The sequence below is a fragment of the Eutrema salsugineum genome, unplaced genomic scaffold, assembly GCF_000478725.1.
Source record: "Eutrema salsugineum unplaced genomic scaffold, Eutsalg1_0 scaffold_13, whole genome shotgun sequence".
NCBI classification, from domain to species: Eukaryota; Viridiplantae; Streptophyta; class Magnoliopsida; order Brassicales; family Brassicaceae; genus Eutrema; species Eutrema salsugineum.
Genome location: NW_006256885.1, coordinates 2,913,337 through 2,932,328, shown reverse-complemented (window position 1 = coordinate 2,932,328; position 18,992 = coordinate 2,913,337). Strand labels below are relative to the sequence as shown.

General features: G+C 38.2%; 3 protein-coding genes across 3 annotated transcripts; 2 read left to right on the top strand and 1 right to left on the bottom strand.

Moving 5' to 3' along the window:
* Positions 1–10,958: 10,958 nt before the first annotated feature.
* On the bottom strand, positions 10,959–12,750 carry LOC18023695 (protein ASPARTIC PROTEASE IN GUARD CELL 1). The gene has a single exon (XM_006406535.2). It carries the CDS (start codon positions 12,670–12,672, stop codon positions 11,164–11,166), a length of 1,509 nt encoding a protein of 502 aa, XP_006406598.1. The 5' UTR covers positions 12,673–12,750; the 3' UTR covers positions 10,959–11,163.
* Positions 12,751–14,487: 1,737 nt separating this feature from the next.
* LOC18023694 (carbon catabolite repressor protein 4 homolog 3) lies at positions 14,488–17,386 on the top strand. The gene is made up of 13 exons (XM_006406534.2): positions 14,488–14,875; positions 14,983–15,152; positions 15,236–15,301; positions 15,487–15,539; positions 15,644–15,725; positions 15,814–15,900; positions 15,990–16,082; positions 16,172–16,204; positions 16,303–16,415; positions 16,580–16,691; positions 16,812–16,897; positions 16,991–17,075; positions 17,171–17,386. The coding sequence occupies exons 1-13, from the start codon at positions 14,557–14,559 to the stop codon at positions 17,228–17,230; spliced, it is 1,359 nt and encodes a 452-aa protein (XP_006406597.1). The 5' UTR covers positions 14,488–14,556; the 3' UTR covers positions 17,231–17,386.
* Positions 17,387–17,495: 109 nt separating this feature from the next.
* On the top strand, positions 17,496–18,168 carry LOC18023692. Its single transcript, XM_006406533.2, has 2 exons — positions 17,496–17,755; positions 17,867–18,168. The coding sequence occupies exons 1-2, from the start codon at positions 17,648–17,650 to the stop codon at positions 17,960–17,962; spliced, it is 204 nt and encodes a 67-aa protein (XP_006406596.1). The 5' UTR covers positions 17,496–17,647; the 3' UTR covers positions 17,963–18,168.
* The last annotated feature ends 824 nt before the right edge of the window (positions 18,169–18,992 follow it).

Here is an 18,992-nt window from a genome sequence, read left to right as displayed (position 1 = left end):
CCGTCAACTTTGGTCAACCGGCCAACAAGTGTGTGTGGTCATCTGAGTTTTGTTTTATTCCTACAAATCCAATATTATATTGTCATTCCTTTCATTTTCACTCTCAATATTTTAGCTTCAGAGACCCAATCCTCTTTTTTCTTCCAAATAAAAGTCCCCCTCAAACATAGATGCGAACGTTATAATAATTGGTTAGGCCCTTCTTTGTTTATCTATCCATTCATGTATATGTTCATTCTTTAATATAAGATCTATTTTACATTTTCTCCCAATTCAAAAATTAGTTTATGAAACGAGATTCAGCCATTCAGGTAAAGAAACCAATGTGAATAGAGTAATCACGAGAAGCATCCAATGTGATGTGCATCTTGGAACTTGTAAGTAGAATTTAATGGATTTGCATGACACTCTTTAGTCTTTACTATATAAATCAGCTAAATAAAACGCATTTAATGTCGCATTCTGCCTTGTCTTTACATTATCGAATTTTTCGTATAAATTTTTCTGCGCAGATATGCCTTGGTTAAACTTATTAAACAGCTTCTGAATATACTAGTTCGGTTTCATAATAAATGTTAATCTGAGGTTTCATTATTTTCAGATCTCGTTTCATATTTTGATATTTTAAATTTAAATTAAGTTTATCAATTGAAGAAAAAATGATTAGAAAAATAGATAATTTTATAGAAGTTCTAGTATTCTATAGCAGATTGTTTGAGTTGTTATATTCATACAATTAGACTCCAAGCCCTAGGGCTGGAATTATTATCCGGTATCCGCTATCCGATCCGGTATCCGATCCTATCTGATCCGTAAATACTGGATATTCGTGTAGTTCGGATCCGGATCCGGATAGTAAAATTAAGTATTCGGTTTTCGGATACGGATCCGGATAATAGAAAATTTTAAAATCGGATATTCGTTATCCGTTATCCGTTTATTAAGATTTTGAAAATTTTGAAATCTTTGGATATGCATTTAATTTTTTGTTTTAATTATGTTTGAAAATTGTTTTTGGTTTAACTCTTTTACACATGATTGAAATTGATATTGTATGATAATTTTCTATTTCAGATTGTGAGAGAATACCATGAAAATAGTTAACACAAGGATATGAAGATAAATTAACTTTATTACTATTTTCTCTTTTGCTATGTAAACTTTTAAACTTTGTGTTATTTGAATGCTACTTGAATGCTTTTAAATTTTTGGTATTTGTAATTTTTGCTATAATGATACATTTTAATTATATATGTTATTTCATTATAATTTTAAAAATTGAAGTTTTTTTTTTTAAATCAACGAAACCGGATATCCGGTCGGATATCCGTAAATCTTCGGTTCAAACCGGATATTCGGTCTCCGGATATCCGGAGTTTTCGGATCCGGATCCGGATAATAAAATTGATTATCCGTCAAATCCGGAGCCGAATCCGGATACTTTGAAAAGTCCAGATATCCGGCTCTGTTCCAGCCCTACCAAGCCCCACACAACATTAAATGCATAACAGTGACTTCACCAAAACTTTCCTGAAACTTAAGTCTTCCTACAAATCCCAGCCTAATGAGTGATTCTAAGAAATATATATCCACACGAACACTCGAATAAAGGTAATATATATGAAAGGATCATTATCCAAAATAGCACACTTCAAAAATTGTTCCAAATTAAATAATGTTACCTAAAATTTACAATAGTAGCACAAATTCAATATTAGAATAACTCAAAATTAGTTTGAATAATGTAGAAAATTTTAACTTTAAATTGGAAACAGTGAATCCAAATTTGTCATGTAAAGGTTTTAGGTCCAAAACCTTCTACTTATTAAAAGAAAAATGAAAATTTTTTGAGTCTATCTTGAATAAAGAAATATGTTTATATAATTATGTGCTATTTTCAGGATAATTGCAGTTTGCATGATAAGTAATATTTGTCGTCATGTATTCTATCCACGTGACCACAGGATCTAATGTGAAGCTATAGTACTACAGTACTACTGGTAAGAAGCTCAACATCCAAAAGGCTACAGTAACACGTGTCATAATGCTGTTGGATTAAGATCTTGCCGATAATAAAATTGATTATCCGTCAAATCCGGAGCCGAATCCGGATACTTTGAAAAGTTCAGATATCCGGCTCCGTTCCAGCCCTACCAAGCCCCACACAACATTAAATGTATAACAGTGACTTCACCAAAACTTTCCTGAAACTTAAGTCTTCCTACAAATTCCAGCCTAATGAGTGATTCTAAGAAATATATATCCATACGAACACTCGAATAAGGGTAATATATATGAAAGGATCATTATCCAAAATAGCACACTTCAAAAATTGTTCCAAATTAAATAATGTTACCTAAAATTTACAATAGTAGCACAAATTTAATATTAGAATAACTCAAAATTAGTTTGAATAATGTAGAAAATTTTAACTTTAAATTGGAAACAGTGAATCCAAATTTGTCATGTAAAGGTTTTAGGTCCAAAACCTTCTACTTATTAAAAGAAAAATGAAAATTTTTTGAGTTTATCTTGAATAAAGAAATATGTTTATATAATTATGTGCTATTTTCAGGATAATTGCAGTTTGCATGATAAGTAATATTTGTCGTCATGTATACTATCCACGTGACCACAGGATCTAATGTGAAGCTATAGTACTACAGTACTACTGGTAAGAAGCTCAACATCCAAAGGCTACAGTAACACGTGTCATAATGCTGTTGGATTAAGATCTTGCCGACAAACAGATTCGAGTGGGTCCGACGTTCGTAATGAGGACCACGAGACAACGGTGCTCCTTTACTCTCATGTCTTTTTTGTCAAATTACGACCCTTAAATTTGTTAATACATCACTTCTATGCAATTAATAGTTGCTAATCCATCACTACTACGCAACTATTACAGACAAATCAATTGCATACAAACCAGATTTTTTTTTTTTGAGAGAAGGCTTTCATGTTTAATGCAAGAGAATTAATGCAAGAGAGATTGAAATAGGGACTTCCCTAAACTGCAAACCTGATTTTTTTCTGAACCTTTTAACTACAAACCTGAATGTAAGCCCCAACAGAAAACAATACATGAACATAGATACTTTTTATCATTTTGTGTGCAATCATGAACATAAGATAATACAACATTAATCTTGCCACAATTTTTGACGATCGTATTTCTTTACCCGCGTTTATATGTATCATATAGCAAGGTCGAACAAAACTCGTCCTAGCCGGGCAACCTATAGAGTTGCATGGACCATATTCACCATAAATTGTCGGATTTTTTTTAATCATTTTATTTTTCAATTTGTGATGTGAATTATGTTCGTTTTATTTTTGTTACCATTTACTATCTTCTGGTTGTTTTATTAAACGACGTAGATCAGTAATCTAGAATCGATGTTCGAAAACACCAGCAATCAAATTATAGGAAATAATACACAAGGACAAGCCAATCACAAGTGATTACCAGATTTGAAACCTTTAGCATTGATTGTACTGTACGTAATCGGAGCTTCTTCTTTTTTTTTTCTTTTTCTTTTCTTTCTCGTCACTCGCAGTTTTATACATGTGTTTTCAGATATCAGTTAAAAATATATATATGGTCACCATGATACAAATAATGTTTAATATTTGTTGGTAATGGGAAGTTATAATGCAGTAGAATATGAATATTATTATAAATCTTGAAGACAGAAATTGCATAGGCAGCATTCATATGGCGTTGTCCAAAAGGAGCATAATGAAATTGGGGGCCACTCTTGCATGTGATTCTTACCTCACCTCTCACCACCCCCAACGCCTTTACGTCCATTGGTAATTTTTTTTTCTTTGAAAGAATGGGTATTGAATTTTTCCATAACGATAGGTTTAAGAAAGGAAGGAATTGTTGGTGTAATTTTCCGATTATCTTTCTTGATAGTTTGGATTATATGGTAAACATTTAAGTTTAACTGAAACATCGATTATATATGGGATCATATCTCAAGGACATAAAATTAATCAGGTAAACGAAGAATTGATTAGCTGGAAAAGTTGAAAAATGATTAAGTTTGAGCAATATTAAAGAATTCATGAATATCTCAGTCTAACATGTAATGTAGTCTCCTAAAAATATTTTGAGAAGTCAAGATTATCGTCTAGAAGTTACAACTGAAAGAGCTTTCAAATTCTATAATTCACTAAGGAATCATAATAGTTCCACACCAATTGTAATACGTACAAACAAACAAGCTAATTTGATAGAGGACTTGCGGCGAATACAAAGAGTAGTTTCCGAACTCTTGGATCGTCGACATAGAATAGAATATATACCCAAGTTAAATTAACTTATAACTTGATTGAAACTTATCAATACAACAAAACTTCCAGCTCACTCAGAAGTATCACAATGCGACCTCGAATCAAAACCGGCAAAGGAGTTAGGCCCAAACAATACTAAGCCCACCAATAAGCCCAACAACTCCCAACGGTCATCTCTCCAGCTTCACGACAAAACCAGAGTCTCTGCAGAGATGAGAAAGACGACGATGAGCTGCAGTGGTACGGAGGAAGCAATCCCGACGAGCAACAGCTTTGGCGTTTTGTCAATCATTGACTGACCTCTAGTTAAGCGACACTTGGCATTAGGGTTGAGTGGAGCGCCCTGTAGCTTCGTATATAAATACACAACTCCTCTGTAATCGTTTCCTTAAGTTGAATAAAAAAAGGAAAACAAAACTTCATCTTCATTACATTTCCTGTTTTGCTTTTATGGTATCAGAGCCTCCGGTCGTTTATGGACCCATGGCGAGCTCAGCTTTTTCCACACCAACCTCTGCACCGGGCACGTCAAACGTTGCGCCACCAACAAATGTTGCGCCTCCGGAGACTACTCCTCGACCTCCACAGAGCACGATTCGAACTCAGGCGAATGGAGATCCAGTTCCACCTGCGACGCCAGCATCAGCTCCACCACTTATTCATCATCACCAGCGCCTGCTCTCAGCGTTTTCTCGTCACCACTAAATCTCTCTCATTGTGTGACTCTTCGTTTGAACGCCTCCAACTATCTCCTGTGGAAGACTCAGTTCGAACACTGGCTATCTAGCCAGAAACTTGTTGGTCATGTTAATGGTGGTTCTCCCCGTCCTCCGGCCTCACTCGTTCTTCGGATTGGAGACAACATCACAGAAGCACCTAATCCTGAACTGTTGGTTTGGCTTCAAAACGACCAGACAGTCCTTGCTTGGCTCTTTGGTTCTATGTCTGAAGAGGCTCTGCGCTCGGTCTACGGTCTTCACACCGCCACTGAGGTTTGGCTGGCCTTAGCAAGGAAATACAATCACATCTCAGCCTCCCGTAGATTTGACCTTCAACGCAGACTTCAAACCGTCTCTAAAGATGGTAAATCTATGCCTGATTACATTAATGAAGTCAAAACTATCTGTGATCAGCTAGATTCCATCGGTTGTGCTGTTGATGATAATGAAAAGATCTATGGTTTCATCCATGGGTTGGGCCAAGAATATCAGGCTATTACTGCAGTCATTGAAAACGCTATGGATACCTACCCTTATCCAAGCTTTGAAGATATTGTGGTAAAAGTTTCAAACTTTGAAGACAAGCTTCAGTCTTACGCCTCCAGCTTCACTGTTGTTCCTCATCTTGCCTTTTCCACTCAGAAGACAGGAGCGCTTTCCTTCAACAACAACAACAACAGAAATAACTCTGGTGGTCGGTTCAACTCCAACAGAGGAAGGGGCTCATTCTCAACACGAGGAAGAGGATTTCCTCAGCAGATCTCCAGCTCAAACTCCTCCTCTGATGGTACGATCAAAGTGTCTTGTCAGATCTGTGGAAAGTTGGGCCATCCTGCGTTGAAATGCTGGCACCGATTCGATAATGCTTATCAGTATGAAGACGGTCCCTCAGCTATGGCTGCAATGCGAATAACAGATGTCACAGAGTCTTCTGGCCTTGAATGGTACCCTGATACTGGTGCTTCAGCTCATGTCACGAGTTCTCCACATCACCTGCAGCAGTCTCAGTCCTATGTCGGCTCCGACTTAGTAATGGTAGGAAATGGAGAGTTCCTCCCCATCACTCACACCGGATCAACTACATTAGCTTCGACTTCAGGTACGCTCCCTCTAGTTGATGTTCTGGTTTGTCCGAATATAGCAAAGCCTCTCTTATCTGTATCTAAGATTACTGCGGATTATCCCTGTTCGTTTGAATTTGATTGTCATGGGGTAACTGTTAAGGACAAGACCACAAAGAGAGTGCTCCTATCGGGAAGCAGCACTAATGGACTCTATCGTTTGAAGAACCAACCGGCTCAAGCTTACTTCTCCTCTAGGCAACATTGCGTCAGTATTGGCATAGGAGACTTGGCCACCCAAATAAGCAAGTTCTGCATCTTCTTTCTTCTAATCAAGCCATCAAAATAAGCACCAGTACCAATCGGATGTGCGAGTCATGTCAGCTTGGAAAGAGCAGTAGATTACCCTTTTATCAGTCTTCTTTTTCTGCATCTAGGCCTCTTGAACGTGTACACTCTGACCTCTGGGGTCCAGCACCTGTTGTTTCGGGTCAGGGATTCAGATTTTATGTAGTTTTCATAGATCATTGGTCTAGATTCTGTTGGTTTTACCCACTGAAATATAAATCAGACTTTTATGCTACATTCTGTGTATTTCAACAAATGGTGGAAAATCAGTTTAACTGTAAGATCGGTACATTTCAGTGTGACGGTGGTGGGGAATTCACAAGCAAGAAATTCTTAACTCACCTACAATATTCTGGTATACAACAACACATTTCTTGCCCCTATACACCCCAGCAAAATGGATTAGCTGAACGTAAACACCATCACCTTACTGAGTTGGGATTATCAATGATGTTTGAAAGCAAGATGCCTCTGAAGTTTTGGGTTGAATCGTTTTTCACTGCAAACTTCTTAAGCAATCTTCTTCCTACATCTGCTCTTGAATCGTCTGTAAGTCCCTTTGAAAAACTATATGGGAAAAAACCTGACTACACATCTCTCAGAGTCTTCGATTGTGCATGTTATCCAACACTCCGAGACTACTCAAAGAACAAGTTTGATCCAAGGTCTTTGAGGTGCATCTTCCTTGGCTACAACGACAAGTATAAGGGGTATCGGTGCTACCTTCCCACCACTGGAAGAGTTTTAATAAGTCGCCATGTCATCTTTGATGAACATGTGTATCCCTTTGCTACCTTATACCCGGATGCTCACCCAGAAGTATCAACACCTCTTCTTCAGGCTTGGCAAAAAAGCTTTCTTCCAGCTACTGTAAGTTCTTCAGAACAGATTCCTTCGACCGGATCAACATCGTCAGCTTACTTCCCCTCTGCAGAGTCCACAGACTCAACATCAATCTTTGTAAACTCTGACTTTCCACCTCTGCAACGTCCGGTGTCAGTGCTCAGGCCTTCTTCTCAGTCAATCAGAGCTGATCAGTCTACTAGAAGTGAAAGCAGGAATTCTGGGTGTACGGCAGGCACAGATCCTGTTCCTATAGGCAACAGTTCCTTGCTTTCACCTTCTGGGACAGATTCCTCAGTATCTCGCCGTTCATCTACACCGGTAACTCCAGCTTCACTCTCTGTTGCATCATCTCCTTTGTCCACTGACAGCTCTAGCGCCTTGAGTTATAACTAACCGCACGACAAACCACTCCCTCCCTTCCCGGTCACAAGATGATTACAAGGGCCAAGGAAGGTATTTTTAAACCCAATCCTCGTTACGCCTTACTTACACAATAGGCTGCATATCCAGAGCCTCGTTCAGTTGCCTCGGCGTTGCAGCATCCAGGATGGCACAATGCAATGTCTGAGGAAATGTCCAACTGCTCTGAAACGAACACATGGAGTTTAGTTCCCCGAGCTCCTGGCATGAACATACTAGGTAGCAAATGGGTTTTTAGAACCAAACTTCATGCGGATGGATCATTAGATAAACTCAAAGCTAGGTTGGTTGCAAAAGGATATAATCAGCAATAGGGAGTAGACTTCTTGGAAACGTATAGTCCTGTTGTCAGAACGGCTACAGTTCGATCAGTTCTACATCTTGCAACCATTATGGATTGGGATGTGAAACAAATGGATGTTAAGAATGCCTTTTTACATGGGGATCTCTCTGAAACGGTTTACATGACTCAACCAACTGGTTTTGAAGACAAAGCACATCCTGACTATGTTTGTCGACTGAATAAGTCCCTATACGGTCTCAAACAGTCCCCTCGGGCATGGTTTGATAAATTCAGCTCATTTCTTCTGGACTTCGGATTTGTCTGTAGCAACAAGGACCCCTCGCTCTTCATCTACTCGAAGCAAAAAGACATTATTCTTCTCCTTCTTTATGTTGATGACATGGTCATCACAGGCAGTGGCTCCTGTATTCTGCAGTCCCTTCTATCCGAGTTGAATAAGCACTTTCGCATGAAAGATATGGGGCAGCTGCACTATTTTCTTGGGATTCAAGCACCTTTTCATTCAGAGGGGCTCTTCCTCTCTCAACAAAAATATGCAGAGGATTTACTGGCTATTGCAGGGATGACTGATTGTTCACCTATGCCAACTCCACTTCCGATTCAGCTTGATCGAGTTCCTCATCAAAATGAACTCTTCTCCAATCCCACATACTTCCGGAGTTTAGCAGGCAAGCTTCAGTATCTAACGCTGACAAGACCGGATATTCAATTTGCAGTCAACTATGTGTGTCAAAAGATGCACTCCCCCACTATATCTGACTTCATGCTTCTCAAATGGATCTTACGTTACATAAAAGGGACAGTAACAATGGGCATTAACTTCAACAAGGGAACAGACTGTGTAATGCGTGTGTACAGCGATAGTGATTGGGCGGGCTGCAAGGAGACCAGACGCTCTACTGGTGGTTTTTGTACCTTCTTAGGCAATAATATCATCTCGTGGTCCTCAAAGAAACAACCTACAGTCTCTAAGAGCTCAACGGAAGCCGAGTACAGAACAATGTCCGAGGCTGCGTCTGAAGTCACTTGGCTTAGTTCCCTTCTCAAAGAGATAGGCGTATCCATTCCTGCCACTCCAGAACTTTTCTGTGATAATCTCTCTGCAGTTCGACTCACTGCGAATCCCACTTTCCATGGCAGAACAAAGCACTTTGAGTTAGACCACCATTACGTTCGTGAAAGAGTTGCTTTGGGGTCTCTCATCGTTAATCACATCCCTTCTCCGCAGCAATTGGCTGATGTCTTTACCAAGTCCTTGCCCTGTGAAGCGTTCTGTTCTTTGAGGTACAAACTTGGTGTAGACTACCCACCAACACCAAGTTTGAGAGGGGCTATCAATACAACAAAACCTCCAGCTCACTCAGAAGTATCACAATGCGACGTCGAATCAAAACCGGCAAAGGAGTTGGGCCCAAACAATACTAAGCCCACCAATAAGCCCAACAACTCCCAACGGTCATCTCTCCAGCTTCACGACAAAACCAGAGTCTCTGCAGAGATGAGAAAGACGACGATGAGCTGCAGTGGTACGGAGGAAGCAATCCCGACGAGCAACAGCTTTGGTGTTTTGTTAATCATTGATTGACCTCTAGTTAAGCGACACTTGGCATTAGGGTTGAGTGGAGCGCCCTGTAGCTTTGTGTATAAATACATAACTCCTCTGTAATCGTTTCCTTAAGTTGAATAAAAAAAAAGAGAACAAAACTTCATCTTCATTAAATTTCCTGTTTTGCTTTTAAAACTAATTTCTTTAGTCTAGTCGAGTCTAACTGAATAATAATAGTAATTTGAATAGTTATTAAATAATTGATTGATCTAAAATAAGCAAATACATCAATCGACAATTCTAAAATTTTCCCAAAGATTGGTCTCAAACATAAACAGGATTTTGATTTTCGAATCAGAATGTTATGCCGTCACCTGTTCCATATTTACGTCAGCTAACTTTAATATATGTGATGTGGCATTTTCTTGAAGTTGTAAAACTTAATAAATTTATCTCATTCTCAGTCTGTAATGGTGAAGCACCCTATATTATGGAAAAAGAAAAAAGGATATTTAGAAGAAATCAAAGGTAAGGACGACTTTAGTGACGAAAAAACAGAAACGGGCTAAACTAACTCGTCCTTCACTGTATATCCACATGATCTGCTCGGTAGTCGTTAAGTAAACCCTAAAGTCCACCCTCGTCTATCGTACCAAGACGTGTCATTCTGCATGTAAAAGCTTACGCACATAATGACATAGTTATCACATTTATTTTGTTTCTTCCGTGATTATTGTGGAAACTCTTTTAGCTGAAAACTTTATTGTATGTCTTCTATTTCCTTAATTATAATATAAATTTATGGATACGTGATTACGTGGTATGGTGTTTAGACTATTTTAATCAGCAATCGAGCGATTAGATTAAATAATCCGAATCACTCACAGTTCCATGTATATGTAAATCGTGGTGTGGAGAAGGCGAATTGTACTCCTACCCTGACTTGACTTCTCACATTTGAGTCAAACAAAAGAGAATTTACTTTCACTGATTGATTTCATACAGTAAGATTCAGACAACAGTTTAGAAGATAGGGGCCACAACAAAAGTTTTTCGAAGACTTTTCTCTACTTACAATAAGGCCCACCCTTGGATAGATAACTTTTTTTTTTGTTCCATTGCAAGATGCCTTCATATTGAAGATGAAGAAAAAACAGAGATTCCTTTTTTTTTAACGCAGCAAGATGCTTTCATATTGAAGATGAAGAAAAAACAGAGTATCACCGATTCTCGAACGATATATACAGCCAAAACCATAAAAAAAACTAAAAGGGCAATCAAGCTAAATACACAGAGATACATACAAACAATATATAACTTACCATAAATACTTTTTTTGGGATTCTTTTTTTCTCTTGTTCTTTTCACACAGAGGCAACTAAAAATCTCTCGCTCAGACAACAACACTTTTCAAATTTGTATTAATAATAATCAATACTATTATTATATATTATCGATAAAAAGTCGAAATAACTTCTGAATAAACTAAAAAAAAAGAAGAGATAAAAGAGAAATGGGATTCACACTTGAGATTTTGTTTTTCCATTGTAAAGGAACCAAGAACTAAAAGTTTTACTGATATATCTGTAAAACTATAATAATAATAATCCACACTTTTTAGCATTTATTCGCTGACAACCCGATAAGATTATTCGCTAGATCGTAAGTGATACGTGTCCCTTGCTGCTGCACGTTTCCGATGATCGACAACGACGACGACGTCGGAGCAAACGCGAAGCAGAACGTTCCGGCATCATCGATCGGGATCAGATAATTCTTCGCCGGCAAATTCAACGACTTTCCTCCGGTGAAATGAAACGTCACCGTCGGGACTTTCACGGTGGAGAGAGACGAGAAATCGTAACACGTGTCGAATAGAGAGATCGGCGACGTTCCTTTCTTGAAATCGGTGGTGAGTTTAACGAACGCGTCGCGCAGCGAGTTATAAGCCTGAGTCTGAAGACGAGTCACGGCGGTTCCACAGTCCAAGATCACTCCTCCGGCACCGGAAGCGTCAACTTCGAACAAAGACGACGGGATCGAGACCTGTTGACCACCGACGCTGAATCCACTAAGCCCGACGTAGTAGAAAGTGTCCATCTTGCTGTTACGGAGAAGCGGAGCCGTCGCGTCTCCGGCGCCGATTTGGACCGAGTTGAAATCAAGACTCGACGATTTAGCCGAGTCACGGTCAACGAGGCAGTAAGAAAACGACTTTGCTTTGATTTGATTCGTCATCGACAAAGCTCCGCCTCCTAAACCGAGTAAACCGGCTGCTCCGGTGAATAAACCTTCGTTATCGTGACCACAACCCAAAGCGACGTCGTTTACTTTCCCTGATTCACCAAACGTCACCGTATCGGTGGCGTAGTTACCGACGGTGAAAGATCCGTCTCCGTAACTAACTTGGTAGAGACATTTGTTTGAGCGGCAAGCGGAGACGTCGAGAGACGCGCACTTTGGATCAGAGCAAGTGAGAGATTTGAAAGTGGAGGAAGAAGTCGGGTCGAAAATCGGGTCGGATTGTTGGTAACACTCGGAGCAAGGTAAGCACTGGATCCAGTTCACGTCGCTTCCGGTGTCGAGCACCACGTACATCTCCTTCGCCGGAGTTCCGACTCCGATTCGTGAGAAATACTCGCCGCTTCCTTGGCTCGTCCCGGAGACAACAGGTGTCGTTAGATCCTCGGGTTGGAATCGGGTCTCGTCGATGTCAACGGGTTTGAGATCGGATCTGTCGATACCCTCGACGGCGAATCGGATTTTGGCGGCGATTCCGGCGACTCGGGATGAGTCGCGTTCGAGTCGGCTCAGTACTAGGCTCTTGTAGTCTTTGTGCTGTGACGCGACGAGAGTGTCTCGGGAGTGAAGCTCTAGAGAGAGTGGAGAAGAGGAATTGAGGAAAACCGGGTCGGATTCGGGTTTGAACTCGGGTATTCGGGCGGTAAGTGAGGAACGAGTTGGGTCGACTGAGAGGATGTGTTGTGTTTGCTGGAGGGAAGAAACGACGTCGAGCACTGTCGTTTTGTGTGAGGTGGATAGAGAGCGAGAGGAAGCATCAGTCGTGGTAAGGCAAATAGAGAGAGTGACGACGGAAAGGAGAGAGAGAAATCGCGGGAAAGCCATTTTTTCCGGCGAAGGTGATATGAGTTTAGTGGAAGAGAAAAAGAGGAAGAAAATGTTTTATAGACCAAAAAAAAGGTTGGGGAGAGAGTCACGCCAGAATTGCTCTGGTTATAAAAGCGACATCAATAATTTATCATACTGTTAAGTATTTTGGAAAATTTGTTACATTATGACTTGTATAAAATTTTGGTATTTTCTACTATACGACAGTAAAATTTAAGGTTTATAACTAAAGTATCTCTATGTGTATATCAAATTATAAATAAAAGTTTTTATCGTATGATCCCAACATAGTAGAATATTGATCTTATACCCAATTAAATACTGTACAGGTTAATTAGTGTACGGACCTGAACAGTAGGTAGTAGTCGATAGGGAGTGGTATTATCCATTATAGTTCGACCAAAAAAAAAAAGATTATCCATTATTATTAACATAACATCCTTGAGATGCGTGACTACATGTAATTATTACTAATTTCTTTATTGCAAATTTCCCAACTGTTTATCCCAAAAAAAAATGGAAACTCCTAGCAGACTATTGAGGTATTGAGAGAAACGTATGTACAAGTTTGGAAACTAGGCTTATAGCTATAGCGGACACTTGGTTTTCTATTCTCTACTTAAGACTTCAATAAACTGGAGATGGAGAGATTAGGTTAAAAAAGGGTAATTAATGAGAGGAGTTGGTAAGTAGTTACTCTTACTTCGTTAGACGAGCTTTGGGTTTATTTCGCTTTCCCTGAATTAATGGTAACGCACCCTTTTTGCCCTTGGTTGTTGCGTTTCATTTACTTCTCTTTTGTTTTTCATCTTATTATATCCAATTTTTCTACACCCATTTTACTTTTTCCATAAATAAGATTATGCAATTAATAACGGTTTATATCCTTTACTTTTAAGTTTTATTTACATATACACTTCATTAACTATTGTTTTTTTTTCCAGGATTCTTGTGATATTATTTTATACTCCCTCCGTTTCACAAAAAGTGTCGTTCTGACATTTTTCACACAAATTAAGAAATAAGATAAAAAGTCTATTATACTCTTATTAATTTGCAGAAAATGACTTTTAAAATTATATTTATAATTAATTTTCTGAATTTATTGAGGTTAAAAATGGTATTTTATGTTAAAAATTATATTGGAATTCTAAAACGATATTTTTTTAAACAGAACGACACTCTTTGTAAAACGGAGGGAGTAGTAAAACTTTAAGAACATTATAATATAGATGCAATAATAGAGTTTTTTCTTTGTCAAAGGCAAGATTGCGAAAAAGAAACAAACAGACAGTATTATTGATGTTTCAGTGAGTTAGAGCGACTGTGCCATTATACTAAGCATGCTACGATTTTTTTTTTAATTAACAAAAATGCTGATTAAAAAATATATAGTATCGATTTGTTTTATTTTGTCGCACCGTATCGCCAAATGCTCGAAAATTTTATGTCAACTGATTAGGTTTGGTTAAATGTGATGTTTTTTGTAGTCTTTGACGTGTTTGGTTGATTGATTTTGTTGCGTAATTTTAATTTTTTATTTATAAAATTTACGAAATATTATTTGAAGAATATTGCAATGATAAATACTTTATTGATATCGTAGCAAAAATTTCTTGATTGTTTCCTTTGTCGACCAATTTTTTTAAGAAAATACACACAAATCAGTAAAGTATATCTGTAAATGGACACAACCAATTTATATTTCTATGGGCCTGCTAATGGGCCAAGGGAGTGTCCAAAATGGTATTTATTTTTGTATAGGTTCAGAAGAAACTTGGAAAAAAAGATATTATCCATAAGGGCGCCAAGCGGTGTGTGTGTGGTTTTCAATTTCATCAAAAATTCTGAATTTCGTATCAAAATCTCCACAAAAATCAAATGCGTTGCGTCGGTTTTTATTGGTCACGGCCAAGCGGAGCTTTCCGAATCTCCTCCGGTGGTCACCTTTCGTCTGGATTTCATCGATCTCCTTTATCGTCTCTATCTCCCCGTTCCTCTTGCGATAATGTAAACTTCGCCGTCTCTTGCTCCACAGCATCTGGACCGTCCGATTCGCATCTCGAATCATCATCAAATCAATCTTATAGCCGTCGATGGAAAAACCCCCCTCCTCGTCGTCGACATGCCGATCAAATGCCTAGTTCTCGGACGATTGTTCGTGAATGGATCGATTCAGATACTTCTCCAGTTTCCGAAGGTAGTATGATGTTTCTCTCTTATATAGAATTGATTTTTCTTCACTCATGAACTATTGTATTCAAAGATCTTAAAACGTCTTGAATAGTGTTTATTTGTGATATATAGATTCAGAGAGATTCACTGTAGTGTCGTATAACATTTTGGGAGATAGAAATTCATCATATCACAGAGATTTGTACTCCAATGTCTCTTTTCCTCACCTCAAATGGGGCTACCGCAAAAGGTTGATATGTGAGGAGATGATTCGTCTTAAACCAGACATAATCTGTATGCAGGTAATATAAACTTTCCTTCTTTCTTTCTCTCCAGTTAAGTTTCGTTGGTCAAGAGAGTTATGTTGTTGTTCGGATCTTTGTAGGAAGTAGACAAGTATTTTGATCTATTCAGCATGATGGAGAAAGCTGGATATGCTGGCTCCTACAAGGTTTATTTTCTTCCTTGTGTCCCATATGATCAATGATATTTGCTAGGTTGATAAAATGAGTGGAATGACATGTAAAAACATCGTTTGGTTGGTTTCATTTACCTTTTCGTCTGATGAAGCCTATCTGCAAAGTTTTTGTTTTTGTTTATATAGAAGGACTACAAATATAAGCTTTGCAATGGCAGCGGCGAACTGGAGATAACATTGACGGGTGCGCAATGTTTTGGAAGGCCGACAGGTAGCAAAAGTTTGCTTGACTCAATCTGTATCAGCGTGAAGATAAAACGGACAGAATGATCAACTCGGTATATATTGTTGAAGATTTATGTTCTTTTTGACAAGGTTTCGTGTTTTGGAGAGGGAAAACATTGAGTTTAGCCGGTTTGGGATGCGTGATAATGTTGCACAACTTTCTGTTCTCGAGGTACCAATCCTTTTCTTATAATGTTTTAACATATTCATGTATATATGCTTAGGTATTGATCCAGTGCTCTATGGTGTTCTTCTATCAGCTGCGGAAGTCTAAGTCAAGAAAGCTACTGGTGGGTAACATTCACGTTCTTTATAATCCAAGTAGAGGAGATGTGAAGCTGGGTCAGGTAAGTGTCCGTGTGAATACATAGCTTTGTGTTTTTTGCCAGAGTTCCTAATTGTTTCCATGGCTTAATTCTGAATATTGATTTGATAGATCCGTTCGCTCTGCTCAAAGGCTCACTTGCTCTCTAAGAAGTGGGGTGATATTCCCATTGTTCTAGGCGGAGATTTCAATAGCACACCCCAGGTACATTTGAACTAAAAAATAACGCATCCACTTTGGTATTGTGTGATTTGTTTATCTCATTATAATTGATATTATCTAATCACGTGCAGAGTCCATTGTACAACTTCTTGGCGTCCGCTGAGGTACGAACATTAATTTACAGAGTCTTGCTTCAGTTAAACTGCTCATTTGTCGGCTAATATATGGTTTCTTATAGTTGGATTATGTTTCTATCTTTCAGCTGAATATTATGAAACATGACAAAAGAGAGTTGTCTGGCCAGAGAAATTGTCATTCAAACCAAGTTCTTGAGACAGGAAGAAAATCTAGTAGTACAATAACTTCGATAAGCAGGTAAGATTATTTTGTAAAGAAAGATTAGATCAGGTCTGCCGTTAAGGGTTGTTTAGTGACTGCCTGGTGAAAATATCCATTGTGCTCACTTGTGGTTTGAGGCTTTTGTCTCATAACTACAAATATTAGAAGTTAAAACCAGTTTTGATACTCATTGGCTTCAGATGCTTAAGTAGCTCTTGGACCAACGAAGAGATCCGTGTCGCGACCGGGCAAGAGAACTCGTACTGGGCTGTGCATCCCTTGAAACTCCGTAGCTCATATGCCTCAGTTAAGGTAACATACACAGATGTACAGCCTATGCATTACAAAGAAAGAGTGAAATAAACTGTCCTTATATATGTATTTCGAATCTGCATAAAAAAACTGAATATGATCATGGTTTGTACACGACAGGGCTCAACAAATACTAGGGACTCTGTTGGTGAACCTCTAGCAACCTCGTATCACTCGAAATTTCTGGGAACGGTTGATTACCTCTGGTAATAACATGTGTAAATAAAAATAAAACCGAATTGAGAAATATAAATACTTGGCTGATGATTCAATTTGGAAACACATATGTCTGGTTTCAGGTACTCTGATGGTCTTGTACCTGCGAGAGTTCTTGATACAATTCCCACCGATGTTCTCTGCAAAACCAGAGGCCTCCCTTGTCAAGTATGTTTAAAAATTTGTTTGGTGAACTTGGTTTCGTTACTAAACACAATGGTGCCTAATGCTTCTTTAGCCTTCTTCGTCTTTGTTTTTTTCAGGAATTGGGAAGCGATCACTTGGCACTTGTTTCCGAATTTTTCTTTGAACTGGACGGTTGAAGGGCTTATATTTTTGCTTAACCATTAACTAAATTTGTCTACAATTATAACCGAACCAAAATTCTCGGTCCTACGGTATCATACCGACTTCGTCGAACGTACATGTAATTGAAAATGAGATAATCAGAATTATATCTTTCAGCTTTCCTATTGCATCCAAAATTGTTTCACTTTTCTTCATTTTGATATATCCACCATTTTATTATTCTTATTACATATCTGAACCGAACCGGATATAAGCTGGGTTTAGGTGCGAAAATTATCGAACCGAAAAGGAGCGAATCGAATCAATTGGTACGGTTCCTATTTGATGGTAAATGAAAATTGTGAAGGAGATCTAAAGCCTGGGAGATTGAGAGTTGAAAAATTGGAACTTTGTAGAGTCTAGGCAAAGGAAGAAGAGAAGAAAGCGGGGAGATGGCGTTGAGCTCGCTGACATGGGGTTACGCACGGATCATAGCTGGAACACTTCTCGGCGGAACTCTCGGATTCTACGTAATGCATCGCATCGAAGTTAGCTACAAGGTCAGCTTCTTCTTCTTTTTCTCTATGTCTTCCTCTAAGAAATGTTGTCCTCGATCCTAGACTGTGGTGGTTTTTATATCTTTTTTTGCTTGACACTTGGGTTTTACGCAGATGAAGATGGAGGAAGCGTTAAAGCAATATGAAAAGGAAATGAAGAAGAGACAAGAAGAAGAGAATCTTGGTCAGATCAGTGAAGATTCCGTTTAGCTTTTCTTATGTGCGTGGGAGCATGCATTCAAAGTGTTCGATGAAATGCCCAAGAGAGATTTTTTTTTTTGTCAACCAGAGATCTTTATTTTTGTTTTGTTTTCTTTTCTTTTTTCACTCTTTCGGTCTTTGGTGTGGTCTAGTATTATTAAAGAGCAAACTAAATTCTTATTACATCAGAACAGCTGTTCCAATCAAATCCATAATCTGTTGTTATTTGTTTTTTCTTCTATAACTCATTTAAGCAAACACAAAAATACACTAACAAGTCTCTCTCTCACACTACGATTGCTGTGTTATTTTTGGAACATTTGATTTTTCAATTGGTAAGAACGGTTTTACGGTGCCAACTTTTTTAGAGGTTCGATCGAAACAAAGGATTTGAGACCGATCCGGTTCACTTTGAACTTTTGAAGTGTTCTGTCGGGTACATTTTTTGGACTTTTTAGAATAAAGACTTTAATAAATTTTTAATAAATATTTTTAAAAATTCCATTTAAATATAAGTCTAAAAAGTTAGCTTATATAGCACTTTTTAGCCAAGAGTGCAATTACTCTAGATAATTTTCCACCAATCAAATCAAAAAGAAGATCAATAAATTTTGTTTTTAGCTTCGTTTTTTTTCTTTTTTATACTATTCATTTCTATTATATTATTTTCTTCATGTTACTTCATTGATTCAGCAGTCACATCCTAGAGAGAATGTCATCATTCCATGTTTTTCACCATTACAAATTTACAACTTCAAAAATGCCCAAAATGGATACTAATATCTGAATTTGTATGTTTTGTATATGTGATCAATGAAAATCTTCTTTTAGTAGGGTCAGTTCATCTCCTGAATTTTCAGGGTAAACTCCGCACAGTGAAGACATGCCTAAAACATAACATAAAATGTGGGTTTTAAAACTTAAACAAAAAAAAGTTAAACAAAAAGAACATTAATTAACAGGAAAGAGACTGGAGCTGTATACTGTGTATTGGTTTTTTGGGGGAGCATAGGCTGCATAGCATACCACAATTGCACCA